This window comes from Lepidochelys kempii, unplaced genomic scaffold (assembly GCF_965140265.1).
Source record: "Lepidochelys kempii isolate rLepKem1 unplaced genomic scaffold, rLepKem1.hap2 scaffold_61, whole genome shotgun sequence".
Lineage (NCBI taxonomy): Eukaryota > Metazoa > Chordata > Testudines > Cheloniidae > Lepidochelys > Lepidochelys kempii.
Window position 1 is genome coordinate 300,460 of NW_027333641.1, and position 20,866 is coordinate 321,325.

At 66.8% G+C, this 20,866-nt stretch overlaps 2 protein-coding genes across 7 annotated transcripts; one reads left to right on the forward strand and one right to left on the reverse strand.

Moving 5' to 3' along the window:
* Positions 1 to 107: 107 nt before the first annotated feature.
* Positions 108 to 11,892, reverse strand: ILK (integrin linked kinase). Of its 4 annotated transcripts, none has more exons than XM_073327124.1 (13): positions 11,783 to 11,892; positions 8,597 to 8,693; positions 6,209 to 6,374; positions 5,717 to 5,812; positions 5,499 to 5,595; positions 3,596 to 3,679; positions 3,227 to 3,312; positions 2,458 to 2,567; positions 2,260 to 2,387; positions 1,423 to 1,544; positions 1,251 to 1,350; positions 997 to 1,127; positions 108 to 829 (listed from the first exon to the last, which is right to left on the reverse strand). In XM_073327124.1, the coding sequence occupies exons 2-13, from the start codon at positions 8,683 to 8,685 to the stop codon at positions 680 to 682; spliced, it is 1,359 nt and encodes a 452-aa protein (XP_073183225.1). In that variant the 5' UTR covers positions 8,686 to 8,693; positions 11,783 to 11,892; the 3' UTR covers positions 108 to 679. The 4 variants fall into 4 exon arrangements, with proteins under 4 accessions (XP_073183225.1, XP_073183224.1, XP_073183226.1 ...); XM_073327123.1 differs by having other exon boundaries at positions 11,753 to 11,876; XM_073327125.1 differs by lacking the exon at positions 11,783 to 11,892 and adding an exon at positions 9,771 to 9,942.
* RRP8 (ribosomal RNA processing 8) lies at positions 8,468 to 18,965 on the forward strand. Of its 3 annotated transcripts, none has more exons than XM_073327127.1 (9): positions 8,468 to 8,523; positions 14,171 to 14,318; positions 14,528 to 14,819; positions 15,294 to 15,726; positions 15,867 to 15,996; positions 16,131 to 16,237; positions 17,283 to 17,408; positions 18,320 to 18,416; positions 18,847 to 18,965. In XM_073327127.1, exons 2-9 carry the CDS (start codon positions 14,220 to 14,222, stop codon positions 18,958 to 18,960), a joined length of 1,398 nt encoding a protein of 465 aa, XP_073183228.1. In that variant the 5' UTR covers positions 8,468 to 8,523; positions 14,171 to 14,219; the 3' UTR covers positions 18,961 to 18,965. The 3 variants fall into 3 exon arrangements, with proteins under 3 accessions (XP_073183228.1, XP_073183227.1, XP_073183229.1); XM_073327126.1 differs by lacking the exon at positions 8,468 to 8,523 and adding an exon at positions 13,050 to 13,109; XM_073327128.1 differs by lacking the exons at positions 8,468 to 8,523; positions 14,171 to 14,318 and adding an exon at positions 14,326 to 14,411.
* The last annotated feature ends 1,901 nt before the right edge of the window (positions 18,966 to 20,866 follow it).

Below are 20,866 nucleotides of genomic sequence, written 5' to 3' on the forward strand. Positions count from 1 at the left end.
ATCACTAGCCTGACCCCCTCTCTAACAGGCCTGAGCCCTTCCCCCAAGAACTCCTAGAGCTTCTCTTTGGGAACAGTGTTGTCGCCAGGTGAGTGACACAGGGCCAGTTTTCATAACAAATGTTTATTTCAGATGCTGGCAGCTCTTCTGTGTGGCCTGGCTGGAAATGACTTAAAAAGGTGAAGCACAAAGCCAGAGCAGCACTAGGTGCAGGCAGACAAGTGAGGCCCTGTCCTAGGGGGAGACCACGGGGACAGGGGTAATTTATATATAATATAAAGAGGGGTGGGGCATTGTTCTGGGCCCGTGAGAGCGAGGAGAGGCATAAGGTGCTGGGTGGCTCCAAGGCCTGACCCTAGCCCTGCGGCTAGTAAAAGCCACCCTCACCCCTTAGCAGGTGCTGGCTCAGGCCAGGCCTTAAGGCCAGCCTGTACCCACAGCTGTGGGGGAGGATGGAGGTGGCTGCTGTGCAGTGGGTCCTGGAAGCCTCAGGGTTGGTGTCTGGAGCAGGAAGCTTGCAGGGTAGCTCCAGGGGAGATAGCACCATCCGTACCATGGGTCTGTGGCCGGCTCAGGTTTGCGGGGACTGGGAAAGCACCAGCACCGCCTGCTGGGAAGGGCGGGGCACCTCCTGAAGGCACTTGGAGGGGGCAGCAGCAAGCAGCAGGGGGCCTGGCCCCTATTTCTCCTGCATCTTCTCCAGAATGGGGACGATCATGTCGAATTTGGGCCGTTTCGCAGGGTCCTCATTCATACAGATCTTCATCAGCTTGCAGATGTGGGGGGAGATGCCAGGCGGGATGGTCGGGCGCAGCCCCTCCAGGGCCACCTGGGGGCAAGCAGGATGAGAGCTGGGGACAGGCATGCACCAAGGCCACAGCCCCCTGCTGGATCCTTCCCACCCACTCCCCGTGGGCGACATGAGGAGCTGGGCCTGTCAGACACCCCAGCCTTTCCAGTAAACGTCGGAGGGCCGGGCCCTGCCTTCCCACTCACCTTCATGCCAATCTCCATGTTGGACAGGTCTGCGAAGGGCACCTCACGGGTCACCAGCTCCCACAGCAGCACCGCAAAGCTCCACATGTCAGCTGAGCGCCGGTTGATGTCCTCGGGCTTCTTCTGCAGTGCTGCAGGGGAGCCAGCGGGGGAGCGATGAGCATGGGGGGAGGGGTCGGGAGCACGCACCTCAGGAAGGGGCAGCACAAGGAGACAGCAGCCCCCGGCTACCCCCACAGGTGCTTGGCACTCACCCTCAGGCGCCACCCAGGCTGGGGCATACATCCTGCCTGGGCACTGGAAGGAGAACTTCACATCAGCCATGCTGATACGCGCTGTCATGTCCTCGTCAATCTGCGGGGAGAGAGGTGGTCAGCCAGCAGCCTGGCCCCCGAAGTGCTAAGAGCCCCGTCCCTCTGCACTCACCATGATGCTGCGGCTGTTGAGATTGTGGCGTGGGATGAGGGGCTCCAGCGTGTGCAGGAAGGCCATGCCCCGGGCAATGTCCAGAGCAAACTTCACTGCTTGCATCTGATCCACCACAAAGTCTGCAGGGAGACAGTGAGCATCAGCGCTGGGGGGTGGGATGTGGGGCTGGCGATGGACGGACAGACAGATGGACAAGGGGAGCGGATACAGGACTGAGGCTGGTGCTGGGGAAGGTGGCGAATGGGAGGGGGGCATGCAGGGCCATCCCTAGCTATTCTGGGGTGCTGGCAGACCTCTGTGAGGGGAGAGCGGGGTGTTGGCCCCTGGACTCCGTGGGAGCATGGGGCTGGGCTGGTTTGGGGAATGGGGGGAACCACCCCTCAGCACTCACCGGCAGTGCGGCTGGGGCCGGGTTGCTGTACTTCCCGCTGCCAGTGAGTGCAGGCCCTGTCCTACTGCAGAGTTATGAGTGGGGGGCGGAGCAGGGGCGGGGGCTGGAGCAGCATGCTGCTGCGCAGGGCACCAGGAAATGTGGTGCCCCAAATTTCCTGGTGCCCTACACAGCTGCATACTTTGCGTATGGCTAAGGACGGCCCTGGGGGCATGTCTGTGCTGTGTGTGTAGAACACAGGGTGAGGCGCCGGAGGCTGGGCCTGGATAAGGCAAGTGTATCATGGGCTACGACTCTTCCCCCACCCCCAGCACTGAGGACCAGGTAGGACAGGCCCCAGGGGAGAATTCTGGGCCAGTTCTAGTACCAAAGTTGTCCCCCTGCCCCCAGTAGCGATTTTCATTAGCACTTCCTCTCCCCGCGTTCCCTGCCCTGACACTCACTCGTCCCCTCGTGTAAGACATTGTAGAGGGAGCCGTAGGGCATCCAGTGCGTGATGATGATGGGGTGGGGGGCAGGGGGCGACTGGCAGGCCCCTAGCACCGGCAGAACATTGGGGTGTGAGAAGATCCTGGAAGAGAGAGGAATGTGAGAACAGTGGGCTCCCTGCCCCTGCCAGCCCCAGGCTCCCCAGCACCTACCGGAGCTTGGGATGCTCCTCATTGAAGTCTCGGCTTTTCCGCGTTGTCCAGTCCCGAATTTTCATCACTTTGATAACGATGTCATTGCCCTGCCAGCGCCCCTTCCACAGCTGCAGGGGGACAGAACAGAGTCAGCTGGGGGTGGGGTGGAGCTGGGGACAGAGCAGAGACCAGACAGGGTCAGCTGGGGGCAGGGTGGGGAGAGCCAGGGAAGAGCCTGGATGGGGGGAGGTAGGGACAGAGAAGGGATGAGACAGGGTCAGCCGGGGTATCAGTCAGGGATGCGGGGAGCCGGAGGGCAGGGCAGAGCTGGGGGAGAGCAGGGACGGAACAGGGGACGGGGTTATCTGGGGGACTAAGGGTGGGCTCAGAGGCTGGGGTGAGCCGGGGGACAGCAGACCGGGGTAGTTGGGGACTAAGGCTGGTCAGGGTTAGCCAGGGGGCAGGGACACAGCCTGACTGGTAGGTACTTACATGCCCCACCCCCACACTGGCAGCGGCCATGTCCCATTTGTTAATGGAGTCTCCTCTCCCACCCCCGAGGGAGGCAGGGAAGGGCTCCTACCCCATGGCCCCGAGGGGAGTTGGGCAATGAGATGCTGAGGGCTGGTCCCAGGCCCAACAGCATCCATGCTGCACCAGGGACCTGCGCAGGGAGCATCCCCACTGTGGGTCTGGCCCCCTCCCCCTGGCCAGGCCCCCCTGCTGTGGCTGCCTAGAGAGTCTCCTATGCCCCGCCCCGGGGCCCACTGCAGAGGCTCCCGCCCACCTCTCCTGACTGGTTCTCGTTGAGTTTGTGACCCAGGCTCAGCTGCTTGAAGTCTATGCCTGCCAGTTTGTTCAGGGTCCCGTTTCCTGCCATGAGAAAGGGAGACACTGTCACACCCCAGGGATCCCTGCATGCAGCCCTCCCCCTGCCATTCTCTGTGCCAAGAAGAGTGAGGGGGGGAGGAGCTGGGGGATCCCCACAATACGAATCAACTGCCCACATTCAGTCTCCCCCACCCTGAGGCTCCCTCCCTGATGGAGAGACTTTGCCCTCCTCCCCCTACGCAAACCCACTGGAGGTGCCCCAAGCAGCCTCCTGGGAGACACCCACACGTTCCTCCCCAATCCCAGCCAGGGCCCAGGTCCTTACGGGGCCGCGTGCGGGTGGTGCCCTTCCAGAAGGTGTCCTTGTAGGGGATCTTGGTCAGGTTCTGGCCCAGCTTCTCTGCACGCTCTGGGGAGATGGAGACACTCAGCACTAGGGGGCTGGGGTGGAGCAGCCAGAACTGAACCTGAGGGCTCTTGTGACCGGTAATTTTTGCCTGCTGGGGAACTAACTGCAGCAAATTGGTCAAGCAGTTTTCCTACAGACTGTGAAACCAGATGCCAGAGCAGCACCCAGTCTGCGCTGGGCCAGGCAGAGGCCAAGCTGACATGGCTCAAGGGCCGTGAGGTGCCCTTAACGTGGGAAAGAAGCTCCCTACGTCAAGTCCAGCCGCACAGAGGTGGGTTTAACTGGTGGACGAAATAATAAGCTGGACTATGCTGGCCCTTTGCCGTCTCCACTGGGGTATGAAAAAATTCTCAGCTGCTCATTCCTGCTCCCTGGCCAGCCCTCACTGGACCTCTTTGATTGTCAGAGGCATGTAAGAGCCGTTCTGTCTCCCACCCTTGTGTTACTTTCTGCCCCCCATCCCTTTCTTGCTTTTCACTGGATCCTGAAATCAACTGTACAGCACACATCAGCCCAGGGAGATGAGACAGCCCTGCCCTGCCTGAGGAGAAATGATCCAGCTGAGCGACATTCCTTGCACGAGCCAGGGTCCAGAGCTACATGGGTCGTAGTCAGGAGCCACTTCCTCACTGTTCCATTGTCCTACTGGTCTTATAGATGCCTTGGGAGGTCATGGAAGCTCCTTGGCTGGAGGTTTCCAAAGGAGGCTGGAGCCAGCTGTCTGGGATGGGTTAGACCCAACAAATCCTAGTGGGCCCTTCTAACCTGCCATCCCAAAGCATCTAACAGCCGCCCAGTGTTCCACGAACCGCAGCGAAAGCTGTATGCCCCCACCTTTTCTATCCTTTCTTCTCCACGCTGGGTCTGTTTCTAACAAACAGGAGAAGTGGATCCCTTCGCAGAGCAGGACAGAGTAAAATTAACCTCTTCCTTTCTCGCAAAGACAGGTGGCTGGTAAAATAAAACTCACATAGTCTGCCTCCAAAATGACTCAGGGTTTGATTATGCAAAACAAACACAAGGTCAGTTTGGCTTGTTTTGGTTTCTTGTTCTCTCTGGGTTTTGATCAACAAACTTCCAACTTTGGAATGGATGCACTGGCATCTGCTAGGAAGAACAAAGCCCTGAGCCTGGGTACTGTTCTCAGGTCAGACCATGCTCTTGGAGAGCAATACAGCAGAGCCCTGGGGTAGCAACAGAGCTGGGGGAGCATGGCAAGACGGGGGTGGGGGGGTGGCAGGATCAGGAACGAGGGGGGAGGTTGGAGACAGGATAGTTGGGGGGGGTGACTTGGTGGTGTGGTTGGGGCAAAGGGATTGGGGGGTGGGGATCATTGGAGCAGAGGTTGGAGGTGCAGGGCAAGGTGGGTGGTCACCAGGTGGTGAGGGTGCAGGGCAGGATGGGGGTTGCAGGGGTGAGGAGTGCAGGGCAGGATGGGGGGTCACCAGGGGCAGGGGGTGCAGGGCAGGATGGGAGGGTCACGGGGGGGTGGGCATGCAGGGTGGAATGCGGGGTTGCCAAGGCAGGGGGTGCAAGGCAGGGGGTGCAGGGCAGGATGGGGGGTCACCAGGGGCAGGGGGTGCAGGGCAGGTGGGGTGCAGGGCAGGATGGGAGGGTCACGGGGGGGTGGGCATGCAGGGTGGAATGCGGGGTTGCCAAGGCAGGGGGTGCAGGGCAGGATGGGGGGGTCACGAAGGGGTGGGGGTACAGAGCAGGATGGAGGGTCACCAAGACAGGGGATGCAGGGCAGGATGGGGAGGTCACCAGGGGGTGGGGGTGCAGGGCGGGATGGGTGGTTGCCAGGGCGGGGAGCTCCTACCTTTCAGCAGTTCGCGCAGTGGTACCTTGGCCTTATCCACAGGCATCTCGCCATATTTGTTGGAGATGCTGACGAGGGCCCCGCTGCTCACCAGGTCCTGGGGGCAGGGACAGGGTGAGAACTTAGTGCCCAGCCCCCACTCCCACCAACCCCTATCTTCTGCCCCCCTGCCCAGTCCCCCCATGCCACCCTGCCACCACCCATGGGGCCCTCCTCACCTCGGCCACCTGGTCATGCCCCCAGAAGCAGGCGTAGTGCAGCGGCGTGTTCCCATGCTCGTTTACTGCGTTGATGTCTGCCTTGAACTGGATCAGCTGGGAGGGAAGAGACAGCAGCCTCAGCTGGGGGGAACTTCGGGGACACGCTCCCCCCCACCTCTAGACACCCCAGCTCCAGCCTCTCCACGCTGGGGGAAAGGGCAGGGGACTGGCTGGGGGGAGGGGGCTGCCAGCAGGGGCACAGGGAGGAGGGGGGAGAAACAGGGGCTGAGTGTAAAGTGGATGCTCCCAGTAGGGGGTGCTGCAGGGAGGGGGCAGGGCACCAGGGTGGGGGCGGGGAACTATCCCCATAGGGGGTGCTCGCTGTGGGGAGCCCCAGCATAGGGGCGGGGGGCTGGCTGAGGGGCTTGGCAGGGGAAGCCCCCACACAGGGACAAGGGGTGGCTGGGGGGCTCAGCGTGGGACTCAGCAGGGGGCAGCACCACCCCCTACCTTCTGCACAATGTCCCGGTGCCCATGGCTGGCTGCCAGATGCAGCGGGGTGTCGTCGCCGCGGTTCATGACGTTGATGCGGGCGCCCCGCATGATGAGCATGTCCACCACGGTGGAGCGGCCCTCACGGCAGGCCCAGTGCAGGGGGCTGAACCCGTGGTCGTCCCTGGAGAGGGAGGGGGTGAGTTCTGGGGGGACAGGGCCAACACCATGCTCCAGCAGCCCCTCCCCTGCCCGGGCTGGTTCAGGGACCCCCAAGGCGCATGCACGCATGGGTGCTGGGAGCAGGGAGCCAGCTGGCCTGAGCCCCATGCCTGTGGGGCTGGGTGGCAGGGAGCAACCAGAGAGGGAGGGGTCACAGATCAAGGAGGACGGGAGGGGTAACAAGGCAGTATGGGGGGAATCAGGCTGAGTTTGGGGAACCCCAAGCCCTGGCAATGGGCTGTGGGAAGTGAGGGGTCTGGGGGGGCTGTCTCCAGTCCTCTCTCGACCCCCAAGCACAGGGGGATCCGGCGGCCCTGTCCCTGTCCCAGTCCCAGCTGCTCCCGGCTGAGTCGGCCTGGAATCCCCCCACCCCCCTGCCAGTAAGGGAGGCTGAGGGAGGCCAGACCTTAAAAGGAGATTCCATTCTGGTGTGGGGGGAGCTCTCCTGCCTGGCTCAGCCCCCGCCCAGCTCAGCCCCGTGGAGTGCGCCCTCCACCCAGCCCGGTCCCACAGCCCCAGGAAGGCCCCCCACCAGTCCAGCCCCAGAGAGTTCCCCCTCTCCACCCCACCCAGCTCCAGGGAGCCCCTCCCCAACCAGTCCAGCCCCACAGCCCCGGGGGAGCCTCCCCCAACATGTCCAGCTCCATAGCCTTAGGGAGCCCCCCCACCCTCCACCCAGTCCAGCCCCACGGAGCTCCCCCCTCCACCCAATCCAGCCCCACAGCCCCAGGGAGCCCCACGCTGTCCTGCCCACAGCTCTGGGGGCTCCCCCACCTGGCTATCTGAGAGAGTGCCTGCCCCCCGGGGACACAGCACTGGTGACCCGTCCACACTCCACAACCTCCCCTGCAGCTCCCCATTCCCCACCCTAAGCCAGCCCCTGCTCAGGGCCCTGCCCCGATACACCTGCCGCCCGTGTGCCCAGACTAGAACCGACCCCAGGGCCCTGCCCCCCACCCCCGTGTTCCCTCCAAACACAGTGACAGCTAAGCCCAAGGGGTGGGAGCATGGGGGACAGAACAGACCCAGGGTATGCAGCTCCCTGCCCGACCCGCCACAGCCCCTCAGGAGCCCCTGGGGCTGGCATCTGCCAGGGAGCGACCGACCCAGTGCCTGGCTGGGGACTCTCCCAACCCTCCCGGGGCGGAGCACAAGCCAAAGTGGAGCTGCACGAGGGAGCATATGGGGAACTAGTGTTTGTCCCCAGGCCCCTTCACTCAGCCCTGGGCCCCTCCCTGCTGCGGCACCTGTCCTGCCAGACCCCCCGCCCCGGCTTCCAGCCCTGGGCCCCTCCCTGCTGCGGCACCTGTCCTGCCAGACCCCCCGCCCCGGCTTCCAGCCCTGGGCCCCTCCCTGCTGCGGCACCTGTCCTGCCAGCGCCCCCCCAGATGCCAGCCCTGGGCCCCTCCCTGCTGGGGCATCTGTCCTGCCAGCACGCCCCCTCCCCAGCAGCCAGCCCTGGGCTCTTCCCTCCAAGGGGACCGAGTCCCGGGACAGAGCAACAGAACAAAACCTGCCCCACTTGGCTCAGCAGTGGCTCCTGAGGGGCTGAGCCCTGGGTGTAGGGAGGCTGGGGGCAGTGGGATGGATGCGGTGGGGGCAGCAGCTTGGGGGCAGCCCCTGTGTGCAGGGTCAGGCAGAGCTCTGATGATGGGGTAGGGCTGGCTCAGGGGCAGAGATGGATCAGACGGACCTGAGACGCTTCCCTGCAGGATTTGCAACACCAGCAGCTCACTAGCTGCACGCTAAACGGCCCAGGCTGGGCTCCCGGGGCGAGCAACGCTACCAGGCAGGGACACAGGAGGGGAGACCACTGCGCCTACTGCCTGGCCCAGGAGCCATCGCTCCGGCTTGGGCACAAAGAGAACAGCCGATTCCCTCGGGCCCCAGCCCCCTAAGGGCCCCCCAGGGCCAGAGAAATGGCGCTGCCCATGCCTGGGGGCCAGAAGCCAGCTGCTCCTCCTGCGGCCCCAGCTGCAGGCATGTGCTGCTGAGCCCGTGCCTTAGCGATGTCGTAACTTCCTGCTCCGGCGGAGCGCTGAATTCCTCCCTTCCCGCAGGCTGCTGGTGGGGCGCAGGCAGCTGAGCCGCTGCGTCACTTACAGCCCCAGGTAGCCCAGCTGAGCCCCCTCCCCGGCAGGGTGCCCCCCCCCCGTGCAGGGTGCCCACGCCCGCCCCAGTCACCCCTGGTTCAGGTCGTTCTCAGTGTTGTCCAGCCAGAGGCGCACGGCCACGGCGTTGCCCTCCCGGCACTGCGTGAAGATGTCGTCCATCCCGGCTCCTGCAAGGGAGAGGGGCCCCGTCAGCAGAGATGGGGGCTGGGCCCCACGGACCATCCCAGGGACTCTGAGCCCATTTGCTGCCCCCCCACCAGGCCTGGCCCTGCAGCCCATCCCCTGGGCTCCGACCCCCTTCCTCCCGCACTGCCCCAGGCACTGCCAGACTCACGGCCCATCCTGCAGGCTCCAACCCCATTCCCACCTCTGCAGGACCAGCCCCCCCCAGCCCATCCTCTGGCTCTGTGCAACCCTGAACACTGGGGCTCTCCCAGGAGCCAACTCCCTCCCTTGTGTTGCTGCCAGTGAGGGGCTGGGGGCCCAGCAGCCCCCTCCTCTGCCTCACGCTGGTTCAGTGCAGCAGAGCAGGACCAGGGAGGTTCTGTGCAACGGCTGGCAAGGGAGGAGGGGAAGTTCCTGGCTGACACGGGTGTCACGAGTGGCTGTGCTCAGCCCCACTGTGAGCAGCTTCCCTTCCACAGGCTTATCTCTGCACAGAGCCAGCCACTCGCAGCCACCGGGGAGGAAGTGTGAGGCCTTGGGGGCGGGAGAGTGTGGGGGACACTTCCTGCTGTGGTGGCCATCCCCCTTCCCAGCAAAACCACAAGAGGCCTGGCAAGGCCACAGGGCAAGTGGCTGGCACTGGGACACAGTGAGTGTAGAACCCAGGAGTCCTGATCCCCATCCAGCCCCCAGTGCCCTCCCAGAGCTGGGGAGGGAACCTAGGAGTCCTGGCACCCGGCTTTTCATTGCTTGACCATGCTCCTCCTTGCCTTCAGGGCAGATGGGCACCCCGCCCTGCCAGGGACACGGTCAGCGAGCAAAGCGCTTCTGTAGCTAAAACCGTGGGGTGCAGGGAGTGGTGCGGGGCACGGCACTCTGCTCTTGCACTCACTGCTGGCCCCAGGGCCCAGCACGGTGCTGGGGTGACTGGGGCTGGCCCCAGCAAGGGGGCACCCCACAATAAATGCTAACAGATGCTCTGCTTTCCTCTCCTGGGCGCAGCTTCTAATGCAGACACACAGGGAGTGCCGGGGACAGAGGGGAATCCAGGGGCCTTATTGTCCCCACAGAGCACATACCCCACAGGGACAGGAACCAGAGAGAGGGGAGCAGGGGGTGCTGGGTCACTGATCCCCTGGGCGTGATAAACAGCCTGGAGCCCCACCCAGTCACCCTGCCCCATCACTGTTGATCTGCAGCCTGCCTGCCCCATCTGTGCCTCATCCCCTGACCCTGGCTGTTTGGTCATGCGCCCCCAGCTCACCCTGTGCCCCCCCCCCACTCTCCTGTCTGTGCCCACTCAACCATGCACCTGCCACTTGCTACCCGTGGGCTCGCTCGGCTGCGCCCCCCACTTTCCCAGGCCCGCTCCGCTGCGCACCCCCCCTCGCCTTCCGCCACGCGCCCCCTGCTCTGCTGGGCCCTCTCCGCCATGGGCCCCCCACCCCAAGCTCTCCGCTCCGCCATATGTCGCTGGCTCCCCTTCTTGCGTGCGCCTCCAGCTCCCCCCACCCTCTCTACCACCCCCCCCGCAGGCCCACTTGGCCGCACTCCCCCCCTTTCCAGGCCTGCTCCACCACGCGCCCCCCACTTCCCCTCTGCCACACGCCCCCAGCTTCCCCGGGCACGCTCTGCCACCTACCCCCCACCGGACCCCCCCCACTCGCGTGGACCCCCTCCGCCACACGCCCCCCTCTGCCCTGGGCCCGCTTGGCCTCACTCCCCCATCTCAACCCCCTCAACCCATCTCTCCGTGTACCAGCGCCACTGTAGGGCCCCAAGCTGCCCTCGGCCCCCCTCTTCCCTGCCATACCCCCCTTTCACCCCTTGACCCCCCCAGCTCGCCCCATGTCCCCCCACTCTCCTCCCAGCACTGCATCCATGGGGCAGGGACTCGTTGACCGCCCCCCGCAAACTCAAAATGGCCCAGCCTGCCTGGGGGCAGCATCAGCCCACGGATACACCCTCCCCCCCACCCCCGCCGCTACTCGCCCAGCCCCACGGATACACCCTCCCCCCCACCCCCGCCGCTACTCGCCCAGCCCCACGGATACACCCTCCCCCCCACCCCCGCCGCTACTCGCCCAGTCCCACGGATACACCCTCCCCCCCACCCCCGCCGCTACTCGCCCAGTCCCACGGATACACCCTCCCCCCCACCCCCGCCGCTACTCGCCCAGTCCCACGGATACACCCTCCCCCCCACCCCCGCCGCTACTCGCCCGGCCCCACGGATACACCCTCCCCCCCCCCGCCGCTACTCGCCCGGCCCCACGGATACACCCTCCCCCCCCCCCCGCCGCTACTCGCCCGGCCCCACGGATACACCCTCCCCCCCCCCCCCGCCGCTACTCACCCGGCCCCACGGATACACCCTCCCCCCCCCCCCCGCCGCTACTCGCCCGGCCCCACGGATACACCCCCCCCACCCCCGCCGCTACTCGCCCGGCCCCACGGATACACCCTCCCCCCCCCGCCGCTACTCGCCCGGCCCCACGGATACACCCCCCCCCCGCTACTCGCCCGGCCCCACGGATACACCCCCCCCCGCTACTCGCCCGGCCCCACGGATACACCCCCCCCCGCTACTCGCCCGGCCCCACGGATACACCCTCCCCCCCCCGCCGCTACTCGCCCGGCCCCACGGATACACCCCCCCCCCGCTACTCGCCCGGCCCCACGGATACACCCCCCCCCGCTACTCGCCCGGCCCCACGGATACACCCCCCCCCGCTACTCGCCCGGCCCCACGGATACACCCTCCCCCCCCCGCCGCTACTCGCCCGGCCCCACGGATACACCCTCCCCCCCCCCGCCGCTACTCGCCCGGCCCCACGGATACACCCTCCCCCCCCCGCCGCTACTCGCCCGGCCCCACGGATACACCCCCCCCCCGCTACTCGCCCGGCCCCACGGATACACCCCCCCCCCGCTACTCGCCCGGCCCCACGGATACACCCCCCCCGCTACTCGCCCGGCCCCACGGATACACCCTCCCCCCCCCGCCGCTACTCGCCCGGCCCCACGGATACACCCTCCCCCCCCCGCCGCCGCTACTCGCCCGGCCCCACGGATACACCCTCCAACATACGCCCGCCCCGCTCCCGGCCACTGCGCTCCAGGCGGCTCCGAGTCCGACTCGGGGAAGCGACGGGCCCCGGCCCCGGCCCCGCCCGCGGAAGCGGCCCGAGCGTAGCGGCCCCTAGCGGCGGCTCTGGGATTTGCAGGGAGAGACCGCAAGGGGCCGGCCCCGATCCCGCCCCCCGCCGGCCCAGGTTCCGCCCCCCGCCGGCCCCTCCCCGGCCCCGATCCCGCTCCCGCCGGCCCCTCCCCGGCCTCAGGTCCCGCCCCCTCCCCGGCCCCAGGTTCCGACCCCCCGCCGGCTACTGCCCAGCCCCGATCCCGCCCCCCCGCCGGCCCCGATCCCGCTCCCCGCCGGCCCCTCCCTGGCCCCAGCTCCCGCCCCCTCCCCGGCCCCGATCCCGCCCCCCCGCCGGCCCCTCCCCGGCCCCGATCCCTCTCCCCGCCGGCCCCTCCCTGGCCCCAGCTCCCGCCCCCGATCCCGCTCCCCGCCGGCCCCTCCCCGGCCTCAGGTCCCGCCCCCCCGCCGGCCCCAGGTTCCGACCCCGCCGCAGGCCCCTCCCCGGCCCCAGCTCCCACCCCCTCCCCGGCCCCAATCCCGCCCCCCGGCGACCCCTCCCGGTCCCAGGTCCCGCCCCCCCCCCGCCGGCCCCTCCCCGGCCCCGATCCCGCCCCCCCGCCGGCCCCAGGTCCCGCCCCCTACAGAACCCCGCCCTGCCCAGCGGGGAGGAGCCGGCTCCGTCCCGCCCCCAGCTCAGGACTTCCGGCCTTCTGGCTGCGGGGGGCCGCTCTAGCCGCGTGTTTCCACGGCTCTATGGGGCTGTGGGAGCCGCCGAGAGCGGCCACGTGAGGGTCACTCGGAGCAGGTCGGGAGCCGGGGGCTGCGGGTCGGGAGTGAGGGGCACCGGCAGGGCTGGGGGGCAGGGGGCTGCGGGTCGGGAGTGAGGGGCACCGGCAGGGCTGGGGGGCAGGGGGCTGCGGGTCGGGAGTGAGGGGCACCGGCAGGGCTGGGGGGCAGGGGGCTGCGGGTCGGGAGTGAGGGGCACCGGCAGGGCTGGGGGGGGGCAGGGGGCTGCGGGTCGGGAGTGAGGGGCACCGGCAGGGCTGGGGGGCAGGGGGCTGCGGGTCGGGAGTGAGGGGCACCGGCGGGGCTGGGGGGGGGAGCAGGGGGCTGCGGGTCGGGAGTGAGGGGCACTGGCAGAGCTGGGGGGGTCAGGGGGCTGCGGGTCGGAAGTGAGGGGCGCCGGCGGAGCTGGGGGGGGGGAACAGGGGGCTCCACGGCTCTATGGGGCTGTGGGAGCCGCCGAGAGCGGCCACGTGAGGGTCACTCGGAGCAGGTCGGGAGCCGGGGGCTGCGGGTCGGGAGTGAGGGGCACCGGCAGGGCTGTGGGGGGGCAGGGGGCTGCAGGTCGGGAGTGAGGGGCACCGGCAAGGCTGTGGGGGGGCAGGGGGCTGCAGGTCGGGAGTGAGGGGCACCGGCGGGGCTGGGGGGCAGGGGCTGCGGGTCGGGAGTGAGGGGCGCCGGCGGGGCTGGGGGGGGAGCAGGGCTGTGGGTCGGGACTGAGGGAACCAATGTAATGCTCCCTGGTTCCAGGGTGTGAGGCTTTTGGGGGATTGTGTCAGATGTTGGTGCAATATCCTGGAGAAAGCTTAATAAATAGTTTTACCCCCTTTGGGGTCCATTATTTTTAAAATGTGGCTGTGTATGTGGATATGTCAACACTTACAGTGCGGGCAGGGAGTTCTCCCCTGGCTGTGGTGAATCCCGTCCCCAGGGCGCTGTCAGCTTGCTCTGGGGAGTGGATTTTTCACAGCGCTGAGCAACCTCGTTATCAGCCCTTTGACGCCAACTCCAAATCCAGTTTGTACCCAGGGTGTAGTTTAAACTGGGTTCTCCACTGACTGACTGACAAAGAGTTTGTGGATAAATTGCCTTGTTTTAAACGGGCTCTAGTCTTTTTCCTGATCTGCCCGATGGGCTGGTTCTGGTCCAGAGAGGGCCCCGATCCTTTGGGTACAGTTGAAGGCCTGGGCTCCTGAGGCCTATAGGCTGAGTGGCTGTTCTGAGCCGAAGCCAGCCTGAATTTGTGACCACAGAGGAGACCCTTGGCAGGGGGTGAAAGGCGGCTCCTGCCAGAGCACGTAGATTCTTGGAGTGTCATGTGGTGCCCTACGAAGGAAAGAGCTGGGGTCCCCCCTCACTGCCGACAGTCACTCTGTGCCCAGCACCCTGTTGCTGGGAATCGCAGGGACCGGGCAGCCTGCGCAGGAGGGGGAGATGTGGGTATTGCCCACGAAATGCAGCTGCTGGGGCGCCCAGGGGAAATACGGGAGCCATTGGCCCTGACTCTCCAGGGAAACACAGCTTGGAGGCCTCACCACTGTTCTTCTGTTCTAGGCCAGTGGGAGCCGCCTGGGGAGACAGCCGGGTTCCTGGCAGCTGCACCATGTTTGACGAAGGGGGGTGGAACAAGGAGGATGGCGGGGAGGCTCTCAGCCAGGCTCTCCTGCGCCCTCGGCACCGCCCTGCCCAGCACTGCACCCTGGTGAGCCCCCCCCCGCCCGCCCCATCTTTACAGAGATGTGGACTCATCTGGCGGGTGGCACGGATCAGGATGGGGGCAGGAGCTGAGGAGGGGGTAAGCTCCATGGGCGGGCGAGAGGGATGCCTTTTGCCTCAGGTGGGGTGGGAGCAGCGCAGACCCCTTGGGCCCCCTTAGCTCTGGGGGCAGCACTGATGCCCTGCTGTCTCCAGGCTCCTAGAGGCTCCTTGCAGAAGCAGCGCAGACGGCTCCTCGCGACCCTGCAGCGCCTAGAGGCCTCGAGCTGCACGGACCCTCCTCAGAGCCCTGGGCCCCTGTCTGGGGACAGCGAATCTGAGTCTGACTCTGTGGGCCGGGCAGGGAGGAAACAGCCCAGGAAACAGAGACAGGGCCTGAAACCCAGAGCTGCCTCCTCCCCCGGTGTCGCCCCAGGGGCTCCAAGCGGCTCCGGCGCTCCCCACCCAGGACCGGAGGCAGGCCCCGCTGGCAGGAGACGGAGGAAAGGTATGGAGCGGACCTGTAGAGCTCCCCCTCCCAGGGGGACTCCAGAGTGGGGGGAGCCAAGTCGAGTCTTGGGATCTTCCTGCAGGGAGATGCACCCGCCTGGGGCCACGTCTCAGGAGGGGGGACCGAGCTGGGGGGTCCGGCTGGGAGCAGCTGGCACTGCACCTGGGCTTTGTGGGCAGGGCTGCGTGGAGCAAGCAAGCCCTGTAGCAGAGGGGCTGGATGGGCTGTACCCTGAATCCCTTGAGCTGTGCGCACTGAGCGGGTGCCTCACCCTGAAGCCAGGCTTCCAGGCCCATCCCGGTGTTGCTACGTCGCTCGGGGAGTGGGACCTGTGTAGCCACCTCCGGCAGGCAGGCTGAGTGCGCCAACTCTCCTGTCGGCCTTGGAGCATCCTCGCCAGAGCTAAGTGGTGTGGGGGCCGCTGGGCCAATGCAGCAGTTAAGCGTCAGCCTGCCCTGTCTCTTCCCCTAGATTCTGCAGCAGAGGCCCCCGGGGACAGCGCGCCTGCACCCAGCAAAGAGCAGCCGAGCCGGGAGCTGGGCGCAGCCGCTGGCAGGCCGGTTCCATTGCTGACCAGGAAGCAGTGGAGGAACAAACAGAAGAATAAAAGGCGACAGAAGAACAAGTTCAAAGCGGGTGCGGGGCAGGATGTGGGGCAGGGGACCTCGGCACTGCCCGCGTCTGAGCTCTCGGGGGTGCTGCGGGCCCGGATGGAGGAGCGGCTCCAGTCAGCCCGTTTCCGCTACATCAACGAGCAGCTCTACACGTCCAGCAGCCAGGAGGCAGCCCAGCTCTTCCAGCGCGACCCTGCTGCCTTTGCCATCTATCACCGCGGCTTTGCCCGGCAGGTGGGGCGCTGGCCTGAGAATCCGGTTCACCGCATTATCCAGTACCTGCGGGGTCGGTGAGTGCAGGGGCCGGGTGGGTGCTGCAGGGGGACCTCGGCCCTGCGCAGGGGTCGGGCATGGCTGAGCCCTGGTGGGGACCCTGTGGCCAGGGTGGGGGGGTCCATGGCCTGGCACTGACTCTCTGCTTCCCCCTCAGGCCGGCCTCGCTGGTGGTGGCAGATTTTGGCTGCGGCGACTGCAAGATTGCGACCAGTGTCAGGAACAAGGTTCATTCATTCGACCTGGTGGCGCTGAGCCCACGTGTCACTGTGTGTGACATGGCCAAGGTAGGGGAGGTGGGGGGGTACCAGAGGTTGGGCGTGGGCCTGCAGGGAGCAGGTACAGGTATGCGTGGGGGAGGCGGGGTGTCTCCCTCTGTCACATTCGCCCCCGGGGCTCATGCTGCTGGCTGGCCTTGCAGGTGCCGCTGGCAGATGAGTCTGTGGATGTCACCGTGTTCTGCCTGGCGTTGATGGGCACCAATCTGCAGGAGATCCTGGAAGAGGCCAACCGGGTGCTGAGGCCAGGGTAACGGGGGCCTGGGATAACCTGGGAGGCCCTGGAGGGGCTGCGTGGCAGCACAACGCTGAGGGGTGGAGGCATAAAGCTGGAGCATGAGGGTGGGCCGTGAGGCACCAGGGCACAAACCCAGGAGAGCACATCTCTGACTGATGGGCCTGGCCTCCCGAATCACAGCAGGGTGCCAAGGGGGACAGAGTGTTGCTGGGGGAACTCCCCCCCCCTCCCCCCGGGCGGGCTCTGTGCGGCTTGAAAGCTGGTATCCCACACCAACCAAAGTGGGTCCAATAAAAGTTCTTGAGGCCTTGTGTCTCTAACCTCCCAGGACCAACAGCCACAGCTCCCCGCACGCAGCCACACTTGGGCTACTCTTCCACTCAAAGGGCCCATCACCTAGCCCAGGTCAGCTGCTCTTTGGGTTTCATGTAGCCAGTCCTGGGATAGACTCTTCAGATGTCAATGGGAGAGAGATTCCCCAGGTTAGAGCAGCCAGCCAGGCACAGGAAAGCGTTGCAGTCTTTGTTTTTTAAAGCTACTGCAGGCTCCGTACCCAGCAAGCTCCCTTTGTCCTTAGGACTAACCCGGGCTAAGCAGCTGGGGATCCCTGCTCATGCCAAGTCACCCCCGTGCGCCCACCTCCGCCTCTGCCCCCCCACCCCCGTCCAAGCAGCAGTGAGCTAGGTAGTTTGGTTAGTTTGGGAATTTTACCCTCCTCCTGTGGTGTGCTCAGAGGGGGCAAACTCAGCTGTTGAGAGGAGTCCACTCTTCACAGCAGCAGGAGTCCTCTTGTTGCTGCTTTCTGAGCCCAGATGTGGGGAGTTTCCAGCTGTAGGATCCCCCAGAGCCCATTTGGGATCGGAGGGCTGCTCTTTGGGGGGGAAGGGTTTAGGATGGAGCAGCAGCTGGTCCCCACCTGTACGGAGACTCGACAGTCACATGGGCTCGAGTATTACAGTCCGACACACAGCACAGACAGTACAATGCAGCCAGCAACTCCCATATTAACACACGGCTGAGCCACCCCGATTCCAGCTCTGTCTCTGCCCGTGCCCAGGGCAGACACTGGGATCTGGGGATCAACGGGCATCTGGTCTGCCAGCAGCACAGTAGCTGTGGCCACTCAGAGAGCAAAGGAGAGCAGGATAAAGCAGAAGCCGTGGTGGGGAAATCGCAAAGATGGGTGAGTGTGGGTGTGGGGGTAGAGGGACTGCTAACTGGGGGGTTAAAGGGGTGGAGGGGAGCTGCACAGAGCAGTAGCTGTGGGGGATTGTCACGGAGTCCCCGGGCAATGCTCTGGAATGGCTCCCTACAAAGCCAGGCAGAACTCTGGGGGAGTCTCCTCTCTCTGAGCAGCCTGTCTGCAGGACACCCAGCTCACACAGCTTCCACCTTCCTGGGTCTGACCTCGGAGCATTCAGCCTCCTCTGCCCCTCCGGGCGCTTCCCACACCGAGTCCACCCAGGCGGGGTCCTGGGGAAGCCAGAGGGTCCTGCCCCCCAACTCCACAGTCAGATGTGACTCTCAGCTAGCCAGGAAAACAGAGGTTTATTAGACGACAGGAACATGGTCTAACACAGAGCTTGTAGGTACAGAGAACAGGACCCCTCAGCCAGGTCCATTTTGGGGGGCAGTGAGCCAGACAACCCCGTCTGCCCTTCACTCCATGTCTCCAGCCAGCCCCAAACTGAAACTCCCTCCTGACCCCCCTCCTCTGGGCGTTGTCCCTTTCCCAGGCCAGGAGGTCTCCTGATTCCTTTGTTCTCCAACCCTTTAGCTCTCACCTTGCAGGGGGGAAGGGCCCAGGGCATCAGTTGCCAGGAAGACAGAGTGTCGGCCATTTATGTACCCTGGCCCTTTACTCTGCAACAATCACACCCCCTTATCCCACCCCCTAGAGACTTAAGAAATGCCTAGGGGAAACTGAGGCACCCCTACAGTATTCAGAGGAGATATTAAGAACAGTCCCACTTCGTCACAGGGATATGGGCACTGGCAGAGGGGTGGAGGATTGCTGCACAGAGCAGGAGTTGTGGGGGATACGGGCAGTGGCTCAAGGAACCAGCCCTCTCCCCTCACCTGGCATCTCCCCAGGGGCACGCTGAAGGTGGCAGAGGTTGCCAGCCGCTTCGGAGACATCCGGGCCTTTGTGAGCGCCGTGACTCAGCTGGGCTTTCAGATTGTCTCCAAGGTGAGTCCTACCCCCTCTCTGCGTGATGTGAGCAGGACTTGCCCCAGGGTCCAGCAGGGCAGGGTGGGGCCTGCCTCTGCCCCTGAGCTGTTGCTGCCCCCTGCCCCTAGGACAAGGTAGGGCAGGGAAGCTTGCTGAGTTGCTCTTGGCCTGTGTCTGGCTAGGAGGCCCACTGGCAGGGCTGGGCTTTGGTGGCAGGTGCCGGGGAGGGGGAGGTTGTGGCGGGGGTGCAGCAGGGAGGTGGGTGGTAGATGCAGGGGGAGGTTGGGGGCTGGTGAGGAGCAGGTGTGGGGAGGGATAAGATGGGTTGTGGGGGTGCAGCAGGGAGGTGTTCGGCAGTGGCAGGAGCCAGTGGGCAGAGGGCAGGGAGGTGTCCTGGAGGGATGTGCGGGGCTGGCCTAGCGCCCATCAGCTGTTTCTCCCCTTGCAGGACCTGGGCAATCCGTTTTTCTATATGTTTGATTTCTCCAAGACGGGGCAGCCCCGGGCTGGGGGGAGCCTGCCTGGCCTGGCGCTGAGACCCTGCCTCTACAAGAAGCGCTGAAGGGCCCCTCAGCTGGTGTCTGCCTGGGGCCTGCACCGCGCCCGGCCTGCCCTGGAGCCCCCACCCCTGCACCGGGCCCCGGGGCAGGGTGGGGTGCCTGTGCCTGAATACTGGCCTGCCCTGGAGCCCCCACCTCGCCCGGCCCTGGGGCCCCTGCGCCTGGATCCCACCCCTGCGCCCTGCCCTGGGGCCCCCACCTCGCCCGGCACCTCGCCCGGCCCTGGGGCCCCTGCGCCTGGATCCCACCCCTGCGCCCTGCCCTGGGGCCCCCACCTCGCCCGGCACCTCGCCCGGCCCTGGGGCCCCTGCGCCTGGATCCCACCCCTGCGCCCTGCCCTGGGGCCCCCACCCCTGCACCGGGCCCCGGGGCAGGGTGGGGTGCCTGTGCCTGAATACTGGCCTGCCCTGGAGCCCCCACCTCGCCCGGCCCTGGGGCCCCTGCGCCTGGATCCCACCCCTGCGCCCTGCCCTGGGGCCCCCACCTCGCCCGGCACCTCGCCCCGCCCTGGGGCCCTGCGCCTGGATCCCACCCCTGCGCCCTGCCCTGGGGCCCCCACCTCGCCCGGCACCTCGCCCGGCCCTGGGGCCCCTGCGCCTGGATCCCACCCCTGCGCCCTGCCCTGGGGCCCCCACCTCGCCCGGCACCTCGCCCGGCCCTGGGGCCCCTGCGCCTGGATCCCACCCCTGCGCCCTGCCCTGGGGCCCCCACCTCGCCCGGCACCTCGCCCCGCCCTGGGGCCCCTGCGCCTGGATCCCACCCCTGCGCCCTGCCCTGGGGCCCCCACCTCGCCCGGCACCTCGCCCCGCCCTGGGGCCCCTGCGCCTGGATCCCACCCCTGCGCCCTGCCCTGGGGCCCCCACCTCGCCCGGCACCTCGCCCCGCCCTGGGGCCCCTGCGCCTGGATCCCACCCCTGCGCCCTGCCCTGGGGCCCCCACCTCGCCCGGCACCTCGCCCCGCCCTGGGGCCCCTGCGCCTGGATCCCACCCCTGCGCCCTGCCCTGGGGCCCCCACCTCGCCCGGCACCTCGCCCCGCCCTGGGGCCCCTGCGCCTGGATCCCACCCCTGCGCCCTGCCCTGGGGCCCCCACCTCGCCCGGCACCTCGCCCGGCCCTGGGGCCCCTGCGCCTGGATCCCACCCCTGCGCCCTGCCCTGGGGCCCCCACCCCTGCACCGGGCCCCGGGGCAGGGTGGGGTGCCTGTGCCTGAATACTGGCCTGCCCTGGAGCCCCCACCTCGCCCGGCCCTGGGGCCCCTGCGCCTGGATCCCACCCCTGCGCCCTGCCCTGGGGCCCCCACCTCGCCCGGCACCTCGCCCCGCCCTGGGGGCCCCTGCGCCTGGATCCCACCCCTGCGCCCTGCCCTGGGGCCCCTGCCCAACCTCGGGGGTCCCACTCCATTTGTGGGGTGGGGAGGGGAGCTGTTGAGTCTCCTGGACTCGGCTGTGGGGGGGCAGTGCGGGGGGGGGGGGCTGGTGCGGGGGAGGCGGAGTGTATCGGCTGCAGTGTGTGTGTGTGTGTGTCCCCCGAGAGGAGGGGGGGCGGTGTGGGGCGGGGTGTGTGTGTGTGTGTGTGTCCCCCGAGAGGAGGGGGGGCGGTGTGGGTCGGGCTGTGTGTGTGTGTGTGTGTGTGTGTGTGGGGAGAGGAGGGGGGGCGGTGTGGGGCGGGCTGTGTGTGTGTGTGTGTGTGTGTGTGCCGAGAGGAGGGGGGGCGGTGTGGGGCGGGCTGTGTGTGTGTGTGGGGAGAGGAGGGGGGTGGTGTGGGGCGGGCTCTGTGTGTGTGTGTGTGTGTGTCCCGAGAGGAGGGGGGCGGTGTGGGGCGGGCTCTGTGTGTGTGTGTGTGTGTGTGTGTCCCGAGAGGAGGGGGGCGGTGTGGGGCGGGCTCTGTGTGTGTGTGTGTGGGGAGAGG

Coding starts and splice junctions, on each gene's coding strand:
- ILK (XM_073327122.1), bottom strand. CDS start 8,805: ATGGGCTGCAGGGCCAGGCCTGGTGGGGGGGCAGCAAATGGGCTCAGA. Junction 5,813..6,208: donor ACCGGGACATTGTGCAGAAG/GTAGGGGGTGGT, acceptor CTTCCCTCCCAG/CTGATCCAGTTCAAGGCAGA. Junction 3,680..5,498: donor ACTGCGCGAACTGCTGAAAG/GTAGGAGCTCCC, acceptor CCATCTCCCCAG/AGCGTGCAGAGAAGCTGGGC.
- RRP8 (XM_073327127.1), top strand. CDS start 14,220: ATGTTTGACGAAGGGGGGTGGAACAAGGAGGATGGCGGGGAGGCTCTC. Junction 14,319..14,527: donor CTGCCCAGCACTGCACCCTG/GTGAGCCCCCCC, acceptor TGCTGTCTCCAG/GCTCCTAGAGGCTCCTTGCA. Junction 17,409..18,319: donor TGGGGAAATCGCAAAGATGG/GTGAGTGTGGGT, acceptor GCATCTCCCCAG/GGGCACGCTGAAGGTGGCAG.